The sequence below is a fragment of the Lactuca virosa genome, chromosome 4, assembly GCF_052849685.1.
Source record: "Lactuca virosa cultivar CGN04683 chromosome 4, Lactuca_virosa_CGN04683_v6, whole genome shotgun sequence".
Taxonomy (NCBI): domain Eukaryota; kingdom Viridiplantae; phylum Streptophyta; class Magnoliopsida; order Asterales; family Asteraceae; genus Lactuca; species Lactuca virosa.
This window is the reverse complement of record NC_136429.1, coordinates 419,185,673-419,207,932: the sequence shown is the minus strand read 5'-3', so window position 1 is coordinate 419,207,932 and position 22,260 is coordinate 419,185,673. Positions and strand designations below refer to the sequence as shown.

The 22,260-nt window shown below is 35.1% G+C and overlaps 1 protein-coding gene and 1 pseudogene across 1 annotated transcript; both read right to left on the bottom strand.

The window, feature by feature from the left end:
* Positions 1-13,809: 13,809 nt before the first annotated feature.
* On the bottom strand, positions 13,810-19,551 carry LOC145169097 (splicing factor U2af large subunit A-like). Its single transcript, XM_079087669.1, has 3 exons — positions 19,414-19,551; positions 19,051-19,122; positions 13,810-13,947 (listed from the first exon to the last, which is right to left on the bottom strand). Exons 1-3 carry the CDS (start codon positions 19,549-19,551, stop codon positions 13,810-13,812), a joined length of 348 nt encoding a protein of 115 aa, XP_078943795.1.
* A 1,335-nt stretch (positions 19,552-20,886) lies between these two features.
* LOC145106562 (secreted RxLR effector protein 161 pseudogene) lies at positions 20,887-21,882 on the bottom strand (annotated as a pseudogene).
* Positions 21,883-22,260: the final 378 nt, after the last annotated feature.

Here is a 22,260-nt window from a genome sequence, read left to right as displayed (position 1 = left end):
AACAACATATATACACATAGCACATATTTTATATAAAATATTTCATATCTATGTGTAAGATGAAAGTGACTACACACTCACCTGATTTAATGAAAATCGGGCAGCAATTCGTTTCCTAAAACGATCATTTCGAATAAAACCGGAAGTTTTATTGAGAAACCGGGCTCTGCGAAGGGTCGGGCTTCGAAACCGAAAAGATAAATTTTCCGGGTCTTCGGGCACTTCGGGGCGTATTCCGGGGGTTATAATCGATACCGGGGCTTCGGGGGATGTCAAAATGGTGAAAATATTGAAAAAAGGGTGAAAAATGCCAAATCTTAAATTCTAGCCGGGAGGGTTCGCACCCTCCTATTTATAGCAGCGAGGGTTGGATCCGAAGCGAGGAGGGACGGGCATGTGTCTGCGAGGCTCGGACCAGGTGGCAGCAGGGCGAGGCTCGGACGGACAGCTACGAGCTTCGGATTGGGTCAGCAGCCTTGGTCGAATCAGGAGCCAACACGCGGGTCGGATCACTAGGAAAGCATGCGAGATCACGTGACGACTTCGGACACCTGTGCGACACGCATCGCTTCTCGGATGCGCCACGCATCAGCTTCGGACACGTGGCCAACTCAGAGCGAGGGTGATGTGGCAGCACTATTCATGCGAAATTTCTCGAAAAATGTGCCCAATCTTGTAAAATCCATAACTTTCTCATACGGGCTCCGTTTTTGACATTCTTTATGTGCACGCGTAGAGAAAATTGTGCTCTACTACTTTCGTTTAGACTTCGTCGGAAAATTTTGACTTTGTTTTTATATTATTATTTTTAACAGACCGGGACTGGAAATACGTTAAAAATTCATAACTTCTTCATCTGACGTCCGTTTTCGTCAGACTTTTTACCGTTGTACAACTATTGACGAGACCTTCGATTCTCGTTTAGGTTGTGTCGGCTAAAAATCACTCGATCTAAAATTCGAGTTTTTAGCTGTCTACTGCTAAGCTGAAACTTCGAAAAATCATAACTTCCTCATACGAAGTCAGATTTGGGCGTTCTTTTTATTTATACTCTCGGTTTAACAAGAACTACGACTTTCGTTTAGATAACTAAGGCTAAAAAAGTAGTTTATCAAAAACTCACTTTTTACGACATTCGGCACCGTGCCGGTTTTGTCGCGAAACTTCAACAGGTCATAACTTCTTCGTTATAACTCGGATTTTGGTATTCTTTATATATCCGTAATCCTTGTCACGACCACTACAACTTTCTTAATAAATATCGGCTTTATCTAATATTTATTTTCGACGCTCATTTTTACTCTTAATTAATTAAATCCTAATAATTAAGCATAAAACACATAATTTACATAATAATCACATAATTCCTCTTCATTTCTTCAAAATGAGTTGCAAAGGTTAACCTAGACTATCATGTCAATATTAATGCCTAGCCTAGAAACACGGGCATTACAATTCTCTCCCCTTTAGAATGATTCCGTCCCCGGAATCACACATCAGCAAACAAATACGGGTAGCGACTCATCTTGTCACTCTCCGTTTTCCCCAGGTGAGATTTGGCCCATTCGTATGTTTCCAACGCACAAGCACTAAATCGACCATCTTGGGTCGCAACTTCTTAGTCTTACGGTCAACGATTGCCTCAGGTTCTTCAATCAACCTCTTGTTTTCATCCAACCTTAGTTCAAAAATGGGAATTATGTCGGGCACATCTCCCGTGAACTTTAACACACATGAAAGGTGTTATGAATACCCTCCAGTTCTTCTGGTAATTCTAGCTTGTAAGCTTGATTCCAGACCCTCTGAAGAACTTTAAACGGTCCAATAAATCTTGGACTTAACTTTCCCCTTCTACCAAATCTTATAAGTCCCTTCCATGGCGAGACTTTAAGTAAAACCGAATCTCCAACTTCGAATGATATCAGTTGTCTTTTCTTGTCAGCATAGTTCTTTTGACGATCTTGAGCTGCTAACATCCTTTACTTCAATTCGGCTTAAGTCAACTACTACATCGAACTTGGTTCTCGGAACCACATAATAAACTCATTGTAGTCGGACTTGATTCGATATGACCTCTAGGGTCGGAATAACAATCATCTTCTTAGTCATTACCGAAACGAAGGTAATGAAGTACTCGAACAATAACGGAATCAATTTCTAGCTTCTTGGTAACCTTGTGACTTTCCTTGATCCAAGTATGAGTCCTGTGCTTCCGGTAGTATAGGCCTCTACTACCATTCACACTTACTCATACTCGTCCCAAGTATTGTCTCGCAGTTCTCCAAGTCACCATACAAGAATTTCACATAGTCATTCAATTCATTAGATGACAAAACCAGGGTTTATATTATTTCTTGAAATAATTACACAGAGGTTCAAGTTTACCCTATACTACGCCTCTAATAGGCTACACCACGAGTTATTAACTGCATTACTACTTTATGTCTTAGTTTTGGGAATATAAGGTCCTTACTCCTGATCCCTTATATTTTCATCTGCTTCATTAAGGATCATTTGGAATGCCTTTGGTTTTGGTTTTGTTTATGGTGGAACATTGGGCCTTGCTGCCTCATTCTTCTTTGGGCAGTCTTTCGAAATGTGCCCTTCCTCGTTACATCTATAACACATCCTCTTGTTGGACGGACACTCGTTGGCATAATGCCCAATATTTCCATACTTGTAGCAGGTCACCTCTTCGCTACATTTCCCGAAGTGCTTCTTTATGCACTTCTCACACCATTTCGCTTCACCTTCTCCTCCTCCAGACTTTGAGAATTTTCTTTTCTCGTTGGACCCTGAAGTCCTTTCAAACTTTCTTTTCTCGCCAACTTCGATCTTGTTGGCGGCTCTTCCCTTAATCATATCTTCTACAGACTTGGCAGCCCAGATAGCCGCCTCCAAAGTAGGTGCCTGACGTATTGGCACCGCATACTCCCATGGAAGTCCCTTTGCGTACCTGTCAATTTTTCCCAGCTCATCTGGGACAATACGCAAAGCAAACTCCATTTTGTCTGCAAAGTTATTCGTATACTCGTCAACGGTCATACTCCCCTTCTTCAATGTTAGGAATTGGTTTTCTAACTCAAGTACGCTTTGGGCCGAGCAGTACTTGCGCTTAAAGTGCACCAAGAACTCTGCCCAAGTCAGTTGCAGTGGCTCATTAGGGCTTAGGGTTTTCCCCAGAGTGTTCCACTAACGAGCAACACTACCCCTGAACTGACATACTGCAAATGTTGTCTGTAACTTGCCTTGGCAACCACAAGTCATGAAAGCCAACTCCATTTCCGAGATCCAATCCATTACTCCGATAGGATCTTCTTTTCCAGTGAAGGTCGATGGCTTGCAAGTCATAAAGTCCTTATACTTGCACCCATTTCTATCCACTCTATCTTCGTGGTTATTTCTCCCAACCACAAACGGATCAGTTTGACCAACAGATCTACTGTTGTTTCCTTCTTCAGATCGATCGTCATTCAATTCACGTTGCTCAACAGGAGCTGAAGGTTCATCCCTGTTGTTCAACAACATTTGCCTCAATTCCTCCCTCTGTTCAGCCATCATGGTTTGAATCACAGCTCGTACTTCAGCCATGGTGATGGGTTCGGGTGCAGTTCCTACTATAGGCACCTGTTCCACCACTTGAGGTTGAGGTTTTTGGTTTCTATTTGCATTTCCCGCTCCACTTCTAGTTCTTGCCATTATAATCTATATACCGAATAAGGCGAATTTAGGTCTTTATCCTTGATAGATATTTCAATTCCCTTATCACTCTGAAACGCTTACATGTTAGTTCTAATCTCGTAATCATACGCTTAGAATCCTACACACATAAGGTTTCCAAATCCGGTCGGAAACAGACCATAGATCCGAACAAATAATGGCATATATGGCAAACATATAGCATTTAGCACATAAAAACATTTTAGGCATCTTTCCTAAAATAAACTAGTGCTCGTGTCTAAAATATGGTAGACACTCATCTCACAATCATCACTTAGCATTCTAAGTTTAAGTCTAGAAATCCTACAATTTCTTAGTTCGCTTAAACTAATGCACTGATACCAACTGTGACATCCCCAATTTCACGGCTAGAAAAGACCGATTTCGTTTATGCTTTTTAAAATAAAATCAGAGTAATCCTTTTAAAAGATGTTGCGGAATTTGTTCCCAAAACAAAACATGATAAAAGTTTGTCAAAACCTTTCTTTAAGAAATATATAATTTCCTTTTATATCAAAACCATGGGATGTCATGTTCTGATACAGATCAAAAGCATAAACAAGACATTATAAGCCTTACATCAGTTATTTATAACTACTGGCCTATAATCCAAAAATCACTCATCATCATCATCCGACTATGCTCGGGGTCCACTACCTGTAATATAAAAAGCTGAGTGGGTCAGGCTTGGAAGCTTGGTGAGCATATAGGGTTTTCAACCTACAATAAATAATAAACTTATTAAGTTTATCAATCAACAATAATTTTATTAATTTCATCAACCAAAAATAACCCTAATTACCCATTCCCATTATCCTCACTTTACGTCCCTAAAACAACTATCACAAGGGACCTAGCCTAAGGATTTTCATTAGGGGTAACAACATTGCTTCGGGGGTTCCTCAGCAATTTATGTCAAATAAGGCAACCAATGGGGTGACAACATTGTTTTTCCTCAACAATTTATATCAAACAAGACAACCAATAAGGTGACAACATTGCTTTCCTCAGCAATTTATGTCAAATAAGACAACCAATAGGGTGACAACATTGCTTTCCTCTGCAATTTATGTCAAATAAAACGAACACCGGGGTGACAACATTGCTTTCCCTCAGCAATTTATGTCAAATAAAACAAACACCAGGGTGACAACATTGCTTTCCCTCAGCAATTTATGTCAAATAGGCACGAAGTCACATCGTCGCCAGGGTTTATCTAATAGGCACGAAGTCACATCGTCGCCAGGGTTTATACCACAGGCACTAAGTCCATAGCTGCCAACGTACTAAATACATAGCTACCAACGTACATCTATACTGTACTAAATTCATAGCTACCAATGTACATCTATACTGTACTTTTATCCCTCATACTTTATCTACCCATGTTTTACCCAACATATTTGAAGATAAAATATATATACATTTTAAATCATTTTAAACATGTATAAAACATTCATTCAACACCCATCTCGAATAAACAAACAACATATATACACATAACACGTATTTTATATAAAATATTTCATATCTATGTGTAAGATGAAAGTGACTACACACTCACCTGATTTAATGAAAATCGGGCAGCAATTCGTTTCCTAAAACGATCGTTTCGAATAAAACCGAGAGTTTTATTGAGAAACCGGGCTCTGCGAAGGGTCGGGCTTCGAAACCGAAAAGATAAATTTTTCGGGTCTTCGGTCACTTCGGGGCTTATTCCGGGGGTTATAATCGATACCGGGGCTTCGGGGCACGTAAAATTGTGAAAATATTGAAAAAAGGGTGAAAAATGCCAAATCTTAAATTCTAGCCGGGAGGGTTCGCACCCTCCTATTTATAGCAGCAAAGGTTGGATCCGAAGCGAGGAGGGAGGGGCACGTGTCTGCGAAGCTCGGACCAGGTGGCAGTAGGGTGAGGCTCGGACGGACAGCTGCGAGCTTCGGATTGGGTCAGCAGCCTTGGTCGAATCAGGAGCCAACACGCGGGTCGGATCACGAGGAAAGCATGCGAGATCACGTGACGACTTCGGACACCTGTGCGACACGCATCGCTTCTCGGACGCGCCACGCAGCAGCTTCGGACACGTTGCCAACTCAGAGCGAGGGTGACGTGGCAGCACTATTCATGCGAAATTTCTCGAAAAATGTGCCCAATCTTGTAAAATCCATAACTTTCTCATACGGGCTCCATTTTTTACGTTCTTTATATGCACGCGTAGAGAAAATTATGCTCTACAACTTTCGTTTAGACTTCGTCGGAAAATTTTGAATTTATTTTTATATTATTATTTTTAACAGATCGGGATTGGAAAATCCGTTAAAAATTCATAACTTCTTCATCCGACGTCCGTTTTCGTCAGACTTTTTACCGTTGTACTACTATTGACGAAACCTTCGATTCTCATTTAGGTTGTGTCGGCTAAAAATCACTCGATCTAAAATTCGAGTTTTTAGCTGTCTACTGCTAAGCTAGAACTTCGAAAAATCATAACTTCCTCATACGAAGTCAGATTTGGGCGTTCTTTTTATACATACTCTCGGTTTAACGAGCACTACGACTTTCGTTTAGATCACTAAGGATAAAAAAGTAGTTTATCAAAAACTCACTTTTTACGACATTCGGCACCGTGCCGGTTTTGTCGCGAAACTTCGACAGGTCATAACTTCTTCGTTATAACTCGGATTTTGGTATTCTTTATATATCTGTAATCCTTGTCACGATCACTACAACTTTCTTAATAAATATCGGCTTTATCCAATATTTATTTTCAACGCTCATTTTTACTCTTAATTAATTAAATCATAATAATTAAGCATAAAACACATAATTCACATAATAATCACATAATTCCTCTTCATTTCTTCAAAATGAGTTGCAAAGGTTAACCTAGACTATCATGTCAATATTAATGCCTAGCCTAGAAATACGGGCATTACACTGAGATAGTCCCATGTACCATTCCGAAAGAGTCTGTTTGTTTCTATTGCCAAGAGAAGGGGCACTGGATGCGAAGATGCCGTATCTACCTGAAAGATCGCAAGGATAGTAAAGTCAAACTGTATGACTCTACTTCAGGTATATCCACTATATAACTCAATTAAGTTCCTATTTATATATTCTTAATACATGATGTGATAAGATTGCATTTTGATGTTTTGTAGGATCGAAGAAAAGAAAGGAAGCTTAAAGGAAGAGTGAGTTGAGTCTGATCGCGAAGAGATGGATTTCGATCGCATGGTTCGATGATCAGATTTTTTGAGCTGCTGCTTAGGAGTTATGATAGATTGCTTAGGAATATTTAGAAACATAGTTTTCATATGAATTTGCATTGTAAGGACAAGTTTTCCGCATTATTATAAATAAAGAAAAATTTTGTTTTTGTCTTATTTTAAGATATCCTTGCAATGGCATTAGTGAAAATTGGTGTTTATATATTCTTAGCAATGTTGGAGATAAATTTGATTCTTGGTTATATCGTTTGTGGCAGTGTCGTAATTTACCAAATAAGGAAAGACTCTCATCACCCAAGTTTCAATTGGACAAAAACTTGGAATCATGCGACTTGTATTGTGTGATGTATGAGAATCTTCATCTTTGGGGAATCAAGACTAATTCCTTGTTCACATATGTATGTGAGTGAAGTGAAAGACTGAAGGATCTAGTGCACATTGATGTGTACAAGTGAGATCCACCACAAAGAATGATAATGGCTATTCGTCATGATTTACTAATGGTTCAGTAAATATGGTTATGCTTATAGGTTTAAGTATAATTCTAATACCTTGAAAAGTTTCAGAGTATAAGCAAAACGATTAAGAAGAATCAATTAGGCAGAAAGATAAAAGTTTCTCCAATCCGAAAGGAAAGGAGAGTACTCTAGTATCCTGTTTTATGATCATCTTAATGATTATGGAACCATATCACAATTGATCCTCTAAGGACACCTTAGTGCATTTGCATGGCTAAGAAGAGGAATCGGAAATTGATGAAATGGTTAAATCAAGAAGATGAGTCGTACTTTGTTCCAAAATCGAGTCTTAGAGTTATACTCCAAGATTGTGCCTTGAGTGACATATCTTAAGTAGGTTTATAACACATCATGAAATGTGGAGTAGAAAAGTTTTCTTACACGTGCACATTTGAGACTGGAAGTTGTGATGTTTTGGATAAAACAAAGATCAACTAAGACCAATTAAATGAAGTGTTGTTCTTGATAAGAACCCGCACTAACTCTTGAATATTTGTTTGTCAAGGAATGTTTCTTGACAAGGGAATCTTAAATGTCAAGAGGTCAGTTGGAGTCTTAATGATCTTGAATATTTTCAAGAACTAATCAAGAATAAACCTATTGTTTATCACTAGCACACGACTTGAGGTTCGTAACCTATCGTGTTGACATATTCTTGTTTCTGTGCCCATTCCATTTAAGTATGCATGTGAGTTCTATGAGTTCTCATTTGAATGCATAAGGCAAATCATCTTGATCAATGAAAGTACATTGACCAGTATAGGTGAGCTGCTTAACAACCTGGAAGCATTCGTAGACGCTTGTGCTACTAAATGGCAAGAAATTAAGATTGAACAAGTTCAATCCACATGAGTTTGGATTTGTCACAAACCTTGTCTTGTGATTATGGTTATAACAGATTCACATGGATAGGAACACATACACTATAAAATCTAAGTGGTAAGAGGTTTCTCTCTACTTCATGAAAATGATTGTGAGGAAACGGTTTCACTAAGTAGATTTTGAGGAGATAGCAGTTGTGTTAATTGCATTCTCAAATTCAATTATGATTACGACATCCCTCTTCATAGTTCGAATTGTGAGAAATGGCAAATAGTTTGAACATTTGGGACTTGTCACTATAAGTTCTGAAAGGGTTTAGATACAAACATAAGCTATCTAATGAATGGTGTATGAGCTTGAAAAGTCTAGATGAAGACTTATCGAAGCACCTTCTATCAGAAATCTGAACTTTGGTAAGAAAGTCAGTAAGTATTGTTTTCTAGAAGTCCAGCTGATTTTTTTGGATACATGTCAAAGCTAGTGGGAGCATAATTGTTATGTTTATAAGAACATAATTGTTATGCTAGTGGGAGCATGATTATTATGAAAGGTGTTGTAAGTTAACAATGCTATTTTATAGGAAACAAAGTTTTAATTTGCAAAGGTGCAGAATTGAAAAGTTGTTTCGCTATAGTAAGGCTTAAGGGAGAGGACATTTATTCTTCATTTCGAATCTAAAAGGTATTAGATTGAAATTTTTAATAGACTTGGTCATAAATGTCATGTTGAAATGTTTCAACATAAGAAATTCTATATATGGAAATATTATAGCAAGAGACTGGTCTAGTATCATGTCTTTATGTAAGACATTATGAATCGTATCCCATATGCTTCGGGTATAGGATCGATTGCATATGCTATAATGTTCGCATGTTCTGATTTTCCAAATGCCTAGCGTATTAAGAGGGAAAAAGGACCAGAATTTGATATGACTAAAGTTGTTAAATGACTGTCGAGGACAATCTAAGGTTTACCGAAGATGGGTTGCTTGTGGACATTTGGAAGTATAGTAATGGATGGACCGTATTGACATAATTATGAATAGATAGGAATCTATTAAAAATGCATTGTCATATGGAAATTATGGAAATGTTTCCATAATAGAAGTTGGATATTAAGAATCTATGTGTAGATTAGAAACTTTTATGCAAGAAGGATGTTCAAAGGAAAGTACTTTGAATATGAGACTTCGCTTCCATGGAATTGTTTTGTTATCAATCTCCAGTGAAATGATTTGTAATTGGCAGAGTCTCTGTGACTTTGGTGGCTTGACGTTACAAAAGGATCATTGCATGATGGTTTAGAATCTGACACATTCTAATAGTGGCAAAATTTTGGTATTCTTACACTTGCGATAAGGATTTGGAATTGTAAAATGAGTATCGTTGAAAATGTGTTCAATTGATCTATTTCACAAAGGAATGACCATAGATAAACATAGTGTGCATGCTTGGAGCATGGGATGACTACTGTTTTTAATTCAAGTATCGAGTTGATTGATCGAAACAGTATACAATGAGTAAGGTCTAATTAATATGCTGATTAAATAATAACTGTTTTATTTATATTCAAAAGTTTTGAGACCATATTAAATTAGGTTATTCTTGTGTTTCACTTCGCATGTTTTACTTCCCGAATAACTAGGTTATTCAAACATCCACAGTCAATCATACTTTGGAAGTATGGAATGAGGTAAGACTGTCATGAATTTGACTGTAGATTGTCTAAGTGTGTAGACATAGCACAAGTTTGGTGTAGTGTTCGTGAGTACTCCAGAAATAAGATATGAGTATTGGATTAAACCCACGCTCATCTGAATCACTTCATGGATCTTATCACGAGTGATTATGAGACGATAATATCTTATATTCTTTAAATGGAGACATATGAGTTGTTGTTTACGAGTCGGTTGCGCATTGATAATACGTAAACGCATCAGTAACTTGATGTTATAAAACGTATTGTTGTGTGTGATTTGATGAGTAAATATTACAAGCATATGAGTCGAAGTTTATCCGTTCCTTTTACCCAAAGTGGGATAAAAGTGATATATGTGGGCCCCTCGATGATTTAGTGATGACACCCTAAGCGCTTGGCCAAGCCTGGACTAAGTTGATGTGTTCAATTGTAGTCTGAGTCAGTCGTCATAAATCGAAAATCGGGAAACAACACATGGACAGAGAGAATTATTATAATCCATGTCTCATGTCTATACGATATCTTGTAAAACAGAGGAATATTTGATCCCTTATCTAAAGGACGCGTTACTGATAAGATCAAAGTTCGACAGCGGCTTTTGAAAGCTAAGATTGTTAATCAGATTTTGAAGTCATACTTGCAATAATAGTTATTAGACTTATCCAAGTGGGAGACTGTTGGGTTAGGTGTCTAAGCCCATAACTATATTTGGTATGTAGTTGATTTGATTATGAGGATGGTCCTTTTGGGTTGCCTTCACTCATGCAACTTGACAGTATGACAAGTGGAGAGAGAGTAGGATTTATTATATGAATAATAAATTGGTACTCAAAATGATTTTATTAATATATTATAAGATTATTATATTATTTGGAAATCGTATTATTAACTAGTAATTAATCAGAAATTAATCTAGTACTAGTTTTGGGATTAAAGGAACTGATTAATAATGGAGGGACTGGTTTTGAAAATCACTGATAGTTGCAAAGTTGGGCTATTGGACTTCCTTTGGGAGGACTGGACAAAATCTATAGGAGGCCCTATAGAATTCGTCCAAGGCTTCTAATTAAGAGGTCCATGGATTGCTTAAGGCCTAAGCAAGATAATTAGGGTTTCCACCTGAAAAACCCTAATGACACCAACTATATAAAGCCCCTTACCCTATGGATTTCGTCCCTATGGTTTTTCAAGAGACATTGGCCGAAATTCATTACCTATCCAAGTCATCCTTTGCAAGAGTATTTGTGACTCCATTAGAGGTGCAACACTTGGGGCACTAAGCTTTCAAAGGTCAAGGATATTGAAGGTGAACTTGTTGTTGCTACATAACAACAGAGGTAATATCTAAACCCTAAATTATGTGTCAATTTCGAAATTGTATGCTAGTCTTAGGGTTATTGCTTTGGAGTTTGTATTTGCATGTTCAATAGAGAAAAACTTAGATCCAAATCAATTAGGGTTGCATGTACACCGTAGGATTGTTGTAGTGCTCAAAACCCATCATATTACACATACAAAGTTATAACTAACATAATAAGCAAGTTAGTGTAAATCATCTCAACAGCAACACTACTAGAGTTTGAGCTAATATGAACTCTCACCTCTCTAAACACCTATATTTCATACTAATAGCCTCTACTTAGATTGTATTTCAAAATATTACTTAATAATAGTTATAAACTATTTATTTTAGTTCTTTACCTGTACAATAGCCTGTTCATGGACTGATTTACCCTTATTAACCTATGCTTTCAGAAAAATACTATTTATTAGTACTTTGCTATATTTTTGGGGATATAAAATACACATTCTAATGATATTGCTACATTTTTCTATGAATTTTACAAGTTGATTATAAAAATTTGTCAATATTCTGGACCAATATGAAAAGATGGTCACAAAACCCAAGAATAAGTGAGATCCATTACTTGTAAAAAATATTTTAAACTATATTCCTTTCTCTAAACTCAGTCAAATACCTCATTGCCAATTGGAATTTTCTAGAATTAATTATTCATTTTACAAGATGATTATTGCAATCAACCATCTCGTGGACCAAAATGCAAAGAATGCAAATTCCATCCAACTTGGGAATGGACTCAGGGTAAGGAGTTTGCAAGGAAGGAAATATACATTCTTACCAACCTCTAGACCAAAACCTCATGAAAATTGCATTTCCCTATATTTAATTAAGAATTTTACAAGATAGATTAGGTGACTAGTGAGTTTTTCGGACTAGTCTGTGTTGGATTCAATTCCATCACATTTGATTTTAAAACTAGCACAAACCCTTTCGATGGTCAAAACTATACATCCATACCTTTTAATAGACATAAATTTCATGCATATTAGATAATTCAATAATCTTATATGATTTTTGAAAGATAGTGGATAGATTTATGATTTCACAATGCTACCAAGCTTAAGTTTATGTTCTACTCGTTAAGAACGTAATGAATAAGCTCATGACTATTGATTTTAGTGAAATGCAAGTTCCAACCATTATTTTCCTATGTATAACACATACATCTTAATGGATTAATAAATATGCTTGAAATCCATCCTACAACCCATATTTCTTCACTTAATGATCATTGGAAAGAAATCATGGGTTCGGTCTTTAATCCAAACCCATTAAGCACTTAATACTCATTGTTTTAAGTGGGAAATAAATCACCATTTAACCACTATGTAACTAATCCATATATTTAACATTTTGTACATTCTTCTAAAATTGACATAGCCTAAATGAACATGTCATAACATAAAGTCATCATTTCTAGAAGATCTGAAAGAAGAAGACGACACAAAAATAAAATTCTCAACGCAAGATAAAGTATCAACCACATTTACACAAAACATATGATTGTAATAATATCCAAAACTAATAAACATGCCAAATTAAGAGAGAATATACTTATCTAATTCATAAACCTGTTTAAAACCACCAGAGTTTAAACAATCACCATTAACAAGATTCTTACAAAACTTAGGAACAACCAAAACATCAAATAACTTACTACTTTTTCAAGAAGTAAATTTAATACTAAGAGCTTAAAAACCTCAAATTTGTTGACTCGAATCATCATCACCCATCTTAATTATGGATACATCTTTAATTGATGTCAATTTCTCGAACCATCGACGATCTTTGCGCATATGACTTATAACACCTGAGTCAACCCACCATGTATATTCATTATACTATGGATAAAATGATTTAGGAGTTGGTGAGAAATTAATTCTAAATAGTACAATTAATATTAGAAATGTTATGATCTCCTTTAGGTGCACCAGATTCCTTAGAACCTTTATATCCACCACCATTGTTTCTAGTTTCACTAATTCTAGCTCTATTCTTATTGAGATTCACCTGGCAATCATGCTTAACATGACTAGTCCTTTGAAATCTCCAACAAACTAGATCCTTGGGGTGTCAGTTTCAAGGATAACTATGGGAAATATGTTCTGAAAATAATATTTTTCATAACAATTTCCTTTACAAAATCAATTTTTGGGTCGGGGCGCTGCCTTTGGACCTCGCTCTCTAGGATCTCATAAGGGGGCGCAGCCCCCTTGACCCATGACACTTTGGTCGAACCAAGATCAAACTTGTTTTTATGGAAATGTACATTTTGCACCTTCTAACTTATTGAAAATCAAGATTTGAACCCCATTAGTAATCTGTAAAAATCCATCAGAATGACTTGATGACACTAAAATCACCAACAATGCGAACGAGAATATAAACATTAATGATAGATATTAGTCTATGTATATATAAAGTAAATTTGTTGTTCTAGAAGTAATACAAATAAAACCTATTCATCATACTCTCCATGGTTGAACTTATTCTCCAGGTAAAAGTTGGCCACCACTTGGTTCCCACCAAATTTCCTTTCATTCAACCCTGCCCGAGCTTTCTTTGCATTTTTTGTGTCCATATACTCCAAGAAAACCTAACGAATAGGAAAATGATGATTGCTAAACCAAATAAAAAAAAATATAATTATATCAATCTAAATATAATTATTTATAGCTACCAGAAATATGAACTCACCATTATTGGATAGACAAATTTAACAAAATATAATTATGTTGTTTTTGAACAATTAACTGTTGATATTCTACATCTCACATGGTATGTCTGAATGAGCATTTGACTTCTTAGTGTCGATTTCCGTAGGAAAGAGACCTTACAAGTTACATGTATATTACCATAATATAGCCACATTAATATTCTATAACGGGAGCTGATTCGTACATAACAATTTTTCTTCATACATAACAATTTGTGCAACTAAATGTTGTATTGTAAAACTTTATAAAGCGTAAATTGTTGTGTATGGAGAAAAACCGTTGTATATGTATCATTTCTCTTCTATAATTTCTAATATATGTGTTTTTTTACTATACCACAAGTGTCATTCACATTTAATGATTTCATTTTGAAGACTACACACCGAAAACATGACATGCATTTAATTGTAAGTCTTTCATTAATGATTGTCAGAACCATCATTCAAAATGTTTGTAACTGAATGACAACAACATTAATATTGACAACAATTTAATTCTAAATATCGGCGAAAACATGTCACCATCCAATTAGTGTAAATGTTTTTTCTTTAATGTTTATGCTAAGTTGAAGCGCAAATGTATCAAAGATGAATATATGGAAATTGCTGATTCAATTTTTGAGTGGCAATCACCAATTAATTGTTTGTGGTAATTATTGATAATTTTAAATGAATGGTTTAAGTTTTACGATATTAAGATCTAAGGTATCTTTGAGAAAACTTTTTTATTTGAAAGAGTTGTTCCCATAAAATCTAGTTCCTTTGGATGAAGTTAGTTATGAATCTTTATATATATAAAGTAGACTTAGTTTTCTAAAGACAAAACCGCAAAAATGGTCTCTGTTGTATGTATTTTTTCCGATGTTTAGTCCAAACCTCGACTTTTTTTTTTGTTTCATGGTCCTTTTGGCCTAATTTGTACGTGGATTTGGTCCCCCCCAACTAAAATGACTAAATTACCCTTATTATATTTATTTTCCATCTTTTTTCTAAAAATATTTATATTTGGACAAAATTGCAAAAATGGTCCATGTGGTATGTATTTTTTTCGACTTTTTTTGTCTTCATAATCCTTTTGGCATAACTTGTACGTGGATTTGGTCTTTCCCACAATTGAAATAACTAAATTACCCTTATTATATTTATTTTCCATTTTTTTCTAAAAATATTTATATTTCTTAAAGTAAAATAGGGACCTATATACCTCTCTCTCTCTCTCTCTCTCTCTCTCTCTCTCTCTCTCTCTCTCTCTCTCTCTCTCTCTCTCTCTCTCTCTCTCTCTCTCTCTCTCTCTCTCTCTCTCTCTCTCTCTGAAAAAATAAAGAAACATGCAGGCCCTTATCCATCCAAAGCTTTATCATCTCCCTCAATCTCTTGAGGGTCACTACCATTGCCAACTCTATTCTTGACTTGATCCTGCCAATCAGAAATCAAGGTAGAGAGAAACCCTATATAATAGCACCATTTTCAGTTAAAAGAAACCCCATGAGATCACCAGAACGAAAAGCAACAATAAAAGTCTTCCCTACTACCTTTCTTGCTTCAAGAATCACACTCCAAAAGTCCTTATAATTCAACTTTGATTTTTATGATGAAGTACAAATTATTTGTAAAAACTGTAAAAATGTGGAGGCGTTAAATGATATTGTTATGGGTCCAAATTTTTTGAGCTTCAAATTCTAGTGTTTGGTGAAACTCGACCCACAACTTGGCAAGGGAAAACGAATAATGTTGTAGCCATTGTGTTGTTTGATCCCTTTTGTTTGATTCCAATTTTATAAATCTGAGCCTCCCATCCAAAATGACACCCTGTTCCCGATCTATAAATATTGTAAATCAAAGGTAAGATCTGATTTTTGTAATGTAAACAACTCAATAAGACGAGACAATTCCAAAGGGGATGAAGAATATGGTTTCAAAGGGTGTTGGCCCACCTGTTTAAATCAAAGTCCCATTTTGACTTTTTCAATTGAACATTGTCCTTTGAGGCTGATAATTCCCTTCATAAATCAATAACCATTCATATACTTCTGTTGATCAAGTGGATTTGAGCAAATTTGAGATAATCTGCATTTACCGGGGGGGAACTTCGATGACTTGGTAAGATTGTAATCATGGAAGTTCTATCCTCTTTGGTTTAATGTTTACGTATCTGTCTGTATGTGTAAGAGAGAGAGAAAGAGAGAGAGAGAGAGAGGGAGGGAGAGAAGAATCTAAAAAAGGGTAGGGGTAATGATGGTATGGTGAGGGGCTTTTTTTCTTGAGTTTTGAACGGGTTTAGAGAGAGAGAGAGAGAGAGAGAGAGAGAGAGAGAGAGAGAGAGAGAGAGAGAGAGAGAGAGGGGGGGAGAGGGAGGGATGGAGGGAGGGAGAGAGAGAGAGAGAGATGGGGTGGATATGTAGGCCTAGTTTTATATTTAATAATAATAATAATAATTTTAAAAAGTGAAAGAAAAATGAAAACTAAATGCATTAAGGGTATTATAGTCTTTTTAGTTTGGACAATGACCAAAACTGCAAGTAAACTAGCTCAAAATGACAACCAACCCAAAAAAAAAAATTGATCTTTGAATTAAACCTCAGAAAAAATTTATACCACGGTGACAATTTTTGCAATTTTTTCTTTTCTAAATTTGATGTGAAAATTAATTTTGAGATAAATCAAACATTCTTTTTGAAAAGATGGAATTGTACTTTCATGTGTTTATATTTGATTCGTGGTATTTCAAAGAGGCCAAGTGTTGGAAATATGGGTTCACGCATTTTGGAAAAATGGGCTTTGTCTATTTTGGAACACAAAATCTATGTATTATCCAAACCCGACATGGAAATATAGGGTCGGATTTGTTCTCTTTGATGATGTTTCAGTTTGGTATATTAAACGTCCAATACATTCATCATATTGCTGAGAAATAAATCTCCAAAATATAATTGAAAGAAAGTTCAAGTGTTTTAATAACTACTTCAAAATTCATTCTATCTTATATAGATAGGAAAAAAAGGATTTATATATATAGAAGCATTCCATGGGCTTATAAACCTTAATAGCATAAAAGCTCTATATTGGGTCACAAACATAACCAACGAAGATAAAACATTCGATTTGTTGAAATCGTGGTTTAATGTTGCATTTATATAGGTAGGAAAACAATATGAAAAAAAAAGGATTTGTATATAGAAGCATTCCATGGGCTTATAAGCCTTAATAGCATAAAAGCTCTATATTGGGTGTGACCGACGAAGATGAAACACTCGATTTGTTTTTGAAAACGTGGTTTACTGTTGAGTTTATATAGGTAGGAAAACAAAATGAAAAAAAGGATTTCTATATACAAGCATTCCTTGGACGTATAAGCCTTAATAGCATAAAAACTGTATATTGGGTCACAAACATAACCAACGAAGGTGAACCACTCGATTGCCGAAATCGTGGTTTAATGTTGCCTTTATATAGGTAAGAAAACAAAATGCAAAAAATGATTTATATATAAAAGCATTCTATGGGATTATAAGCCTTAATAGCATAAAAGATTTATATTGGGTCAAAAACATAACCGACGAAGATGAAACACTCGATTTGTTAATGAAATCGTGGTTTAATGTTGCGTTTATATAGGTAGGAAAACAAAATGAAAAAAAAGGATCTATATATAGAAGCATTCCTTGGGCTTATAAGCTTTAGGTTGTGTTTGGCGCGCCACAGTTAGCTGAAAAGCTAGCTTATTTTTCGAACTTTTTTAAGTTCGTGTTTGTCAAACCAAAAAGTAGCTTATAAGCTAGCTTTTAAAAAAAGCTACTTAGAGTAGCTTTTTATGAGCTTTTTTAAAAATTTCCATATATACCCCTTAATTAATTATAAAAACACATTCTTTTAAATGTTCTTTCACATTTTTCAGCTAGTTTTACCAAATGTTATAAAAAAAATTTATTTAACTAGTTTTTCAGCTAACACGCCATACATAGCCTTAATTGCATAAAAGCTCTATATGAGTCACAAACATAACTGACAAAGATGAAACAGCTAGTTTTACCAAATGTCATTTTTTATGAGCTAATTTTTTATTTAACTAGCTTTTCAGCTAACACGTCATACATAGCCTTAATTGCATAAAAGCTCTATATGAGTCACAAACATAACCAACAAAAAGATGAAACACTCAATTTGTTATTGAAATTGTGGTTTAATGTTGCTGTTATTGAAATTGTGGTTTAATGTTGCGTGTTTAAAAGTCCTTGAAATTTTTTTGGTCGACCAGTTACACATACACACAAAAGTTTAGTTAACCCAACGCAAATTTGGTTGACCAATTACTCATACGCACAAAAGTTTAGTGCACCTAACCTAAATTTGGTTTGTATCTGCATCAAGCGCTATAGACAACATTTGTGTTCAAGGCTTAGAAGCCTTGTAATTGTATACTTCTTTTCTTTTAACTCTCCCACCTATGTGGGATAAATCAAAACTCATTAAACTTTTTTATTAATTTCAACCAAGTACCTCACTTTAACGATTATTTTTTATTCATCTAAAATTCGTTTTGGATGTATGATATACCAAACCAAAGGATAACACAAATATATAACAACTTATCGATTTTAACAATGTTTATGGCATGCAATTTGTGTTTAAAAATGGGAAACCCCCATTTTTAGAAATTCCCAATAAGTCCATGGGCACCTAATTATGTTATCCTTCTGCATTCAACTTTTAGAGCTTCGTACTAGGTAAATCTTTTGGCGTCATATTGAAAGATTAAACATTCACAAAGACCTCATTGAACTAAATTTATCCAATTGAGTGATTATTATATCTATAAGCTTTTTAAGTCAAGTGAGTGTTTCTATATCTTGGTGTTAGAGATTTTTCAAATACTCTTCGCATTATTATTTATAATTTTCTGGCTGAATTTCTTGTCATGTTTTATAAACATGGGGTGTTTTAAGTAGTGTGTATTAGTAAAAGATGAGACAAGATTGAACTAACCTTACCAACCCCTGGTGGTGTTGGTTCCCCGTCACGATTTGGGCGTGGAATGACTACATTCACTAAACTACCTACAAAATTAGTGTGAAATATAATTTGAAATCATAAATTATTTGATGTAGATGTATATCCCTTATGGACACAAACAGACGATAATGAAGGCTTGTGCCTCGATGTATAAAGAAGAAAGATGTATAAATAAAAAATTCAATAGATTGATAAATGCGACTAGCATAAAAAACCGACGATAAAACCAAATAAATAAATAAAACAAATCATACCGAATTTTCCACATTCTACTTTCATATCTTTAAAAAAAAAAAATAAGAATAATAAAAAAAAAATAATAATAATAATAAAATCATACCGACCACATTCTGTTTTCATATCTTCCAATATATCTTCATAGTTTTCATCGTCTTTAAGCTCATCTTTAGTCACCACTTGCGTTAAACATATAATCTTTGTAGGAGTTGTATCGATGGCACCAGGTTGCAACATCTATCTATACAAACGAGATAATACTTGATTATACATGGTGAAAATATAACCTGTGTTAAAACAGAGTTCTAGAAAAATTACAGAAATTAATGGTCTTTAATATCAGTTATCAGTTATATGTTTAGGTGATCCTTACATCTTGAATTCGTGACTTTCTTATATGTTTCAAGATATATAAAGACTAGTAGTTCTTATATGATCACCTTCAATAATACCAAGCCCAAAAACTCCACAAAAACTTACCCATGACTAAATTGAAGGTGAATATGATATAGGAACTATTAAACGAAAAATTAATTTGTTCAATTTGCCCCGGCTGCCACAAGGGTCGACTCCCCCCTTGACAGTTGACACTGGCCCGCTCTTTTTAGGACTCATGCTTGGTCTGCCTAGTGGCTATAGGGCAAAGGTAAATTGGTCTCCACAACTTAACAATTGTCCTGATTTTATTTCTAAGTTTTTTTTTTTTTTTTTTTTTTTTGTAAGTTTTTCATCCTCCGTTCATTTAACTTTACAATTAGAATGTTATTATTTGGGTGGCTTTAGCAAAAATAGTTGGAAGTTCGATTTGTATTTGTATATTTGGTAAAAATAGATGTAATATGTGAAATTGTAAAATTACATAAAACATAAAACGCAAAAAAGTTCTCATTTTAAAAAGGCAAAGATAAAATGATTAAATTAAAATTATATAAAACATAAAAACTAAAAGCTTTCAAAATCTAATTGAAGTAGTGTTTGGATTAGAAGCTTCTTCTAAAATGAAAACTTTAAGCTCATATTCTTAAACCAAGTTTTTTTTCTTTAATTCCACTTGTTTTAAAGCTCTTAAAAACTCGTTATCAAACAAATCAAAATATAAACAAAGAAGGCTTTTTGGTGTTTGGACCAAGAAAACCTTACTTAAAACATTGTTCTGTATGGAAAATTAGGGTTTATGGTGGAGTTCTGGATACCAACTTGGATCGTGATATCACTTTCCGAACTGATATTTCTATCTTATGTCTGGGTTACAAGAAATTCAGCCTAGGATAATCCAAGTGGACACTTACGATTCTAGGCACAGAAATCGTAAGCCAATATGCTAGAGGATTCTGAGAAAGTATGATGAAAAACGAGAGCTTAAGATCGTCACCCTCTTCTGAAGAGGAAGAACTGTTTATATATTAAACAAGATTAGGGTTTCATTAGGGTTGGGCCGTCATTAGTTGCTTTGGAAGCAAGTCATGATAATCCGGATTTAATGAGGATTTAGGGTTATCAACCTATTTGAATACCAAAAAGTAAAATACATACTAGTTTATTGAATTTCTAGCAAAATACAACTGGGCACTATTACAAAGCTGTGTGTCCCAATCCTCTCATGATCGTATCAAGGTCAAGTCCACAACCTCTTGAAATGTGGCTACACTTCACAATCACATAGGTAACTCCTTTCCATGTATCTGTACATACATTTATCAAAGGAATTTTTAAGAAGAAAAACTTTAACCTGGCTAACTTGCAGAACCGAAAACATACCTGGGATGATTACTTCATGTGTTCCAATCTATAAGTATGAGCTTTCCACATTGAATTCAACTCCTAAGATTATATTAGGAGGGAATTGGGTGTCTCATCATTATAGAATTAAATGGACTTTAATCCCATCCCGATTACATACTTGTGTACTAAGTCTCTTGTCAGACCTTTAGTCAAGTGATCTGCCAAATTTTGTTGCGATTTCACAAACTCAACCGAAATCACACCATTCATGATTAGTTCTCTAATCATACTATGTCTAACACCTAGGTGTCTAGACTTTCCATTATAAACCTGGATATATGCCTTAGCCAAAGCGGCAGCACTATCACAAAGGATAGAAATAGGTGTTATCGGTTTAGACCACAAAGGAATCTCATAGACTAAATTCCTTAGCCACTCTGCTTCATTACCAGCGGCTGCTAACGCAACAAACTCAGATTCCATTTTCGAGTTTGTAATGCAAGATTGCTTCTTGGAAGCCCAAGAAATGGCACCTCCCCCAAGCAAGAACACCCAACCAGAAGTTGAGGAATGGTCCTCCATGTTGGTTATCCAACTTGCATCCGAATGACCTTCTAAAACCGAATGACTTCCCAAATAACTCAAGCCATAATCCATGGTTCCCTTGAGATACTTGAACACTTTATTCACTGCTTGCCAATGTTGAGCACTAGGATTACTAGTATATCTGCTCAACTTACCCATAGCAAAAGCAATATCAGGTCTGGTACTTGTCATGGCATACATCAAGCTACCAATAGCCTTAGAGTATTCCAATTGTGAAATGGGAACGCCATTATTTGGCATTAATTTCACACTTGGATCAATAGGAGTACTCACATGAGAACAATCGGTAAAATTAAACTGCTTGAGAATTTTCTCAATATAATGATTTTGAGTCATCACCAATCCTTTGTTCATCCTCTTAATTCTTATTCCAAGAATTACATCTGCCTCTCCTAAATCTTTCATGGAAAACTTGGATGATAACAATTTCTTTGTTTCATCCACTTGATTTTGGTCGGTACCAAAAATCAACATGTCATCTACATATAAGCAAATGATCACTCCAGCTCTAGTAGCATCATCAAATCTACTATAAACACATTTGTCACATTGGTTTGTCTTGAAACCAAAAGACAAAATCACCTCACAAAATTTTTGATGCCATTGTTTAGGCGCTTG

Bases quoted from the DNA above. Each gene is read 5' to 3' on its own strand.
- LOC145169097 (XM_079087669.1), bottom strand. From the start codon at position 19,551: ATGTTGCAACCTGGTGCCATCGATACAACTCCTACAAAGATTATATGT. The intron at 19,123-19,413 runs GATTTTATTATT...ACTAATTTTGTA, and splicing joins AAACAGAATGTGGTCGGTAT to GGTAGTTTAGTGAATGTAGT. The intron at 13,948-19,050 runs GTTAGTTCAATC...CCTATTCGTTAG, and splicing joins CACCACCAGGGGTTGGTAAG to GTTTTCTTGGAGTATATGGA.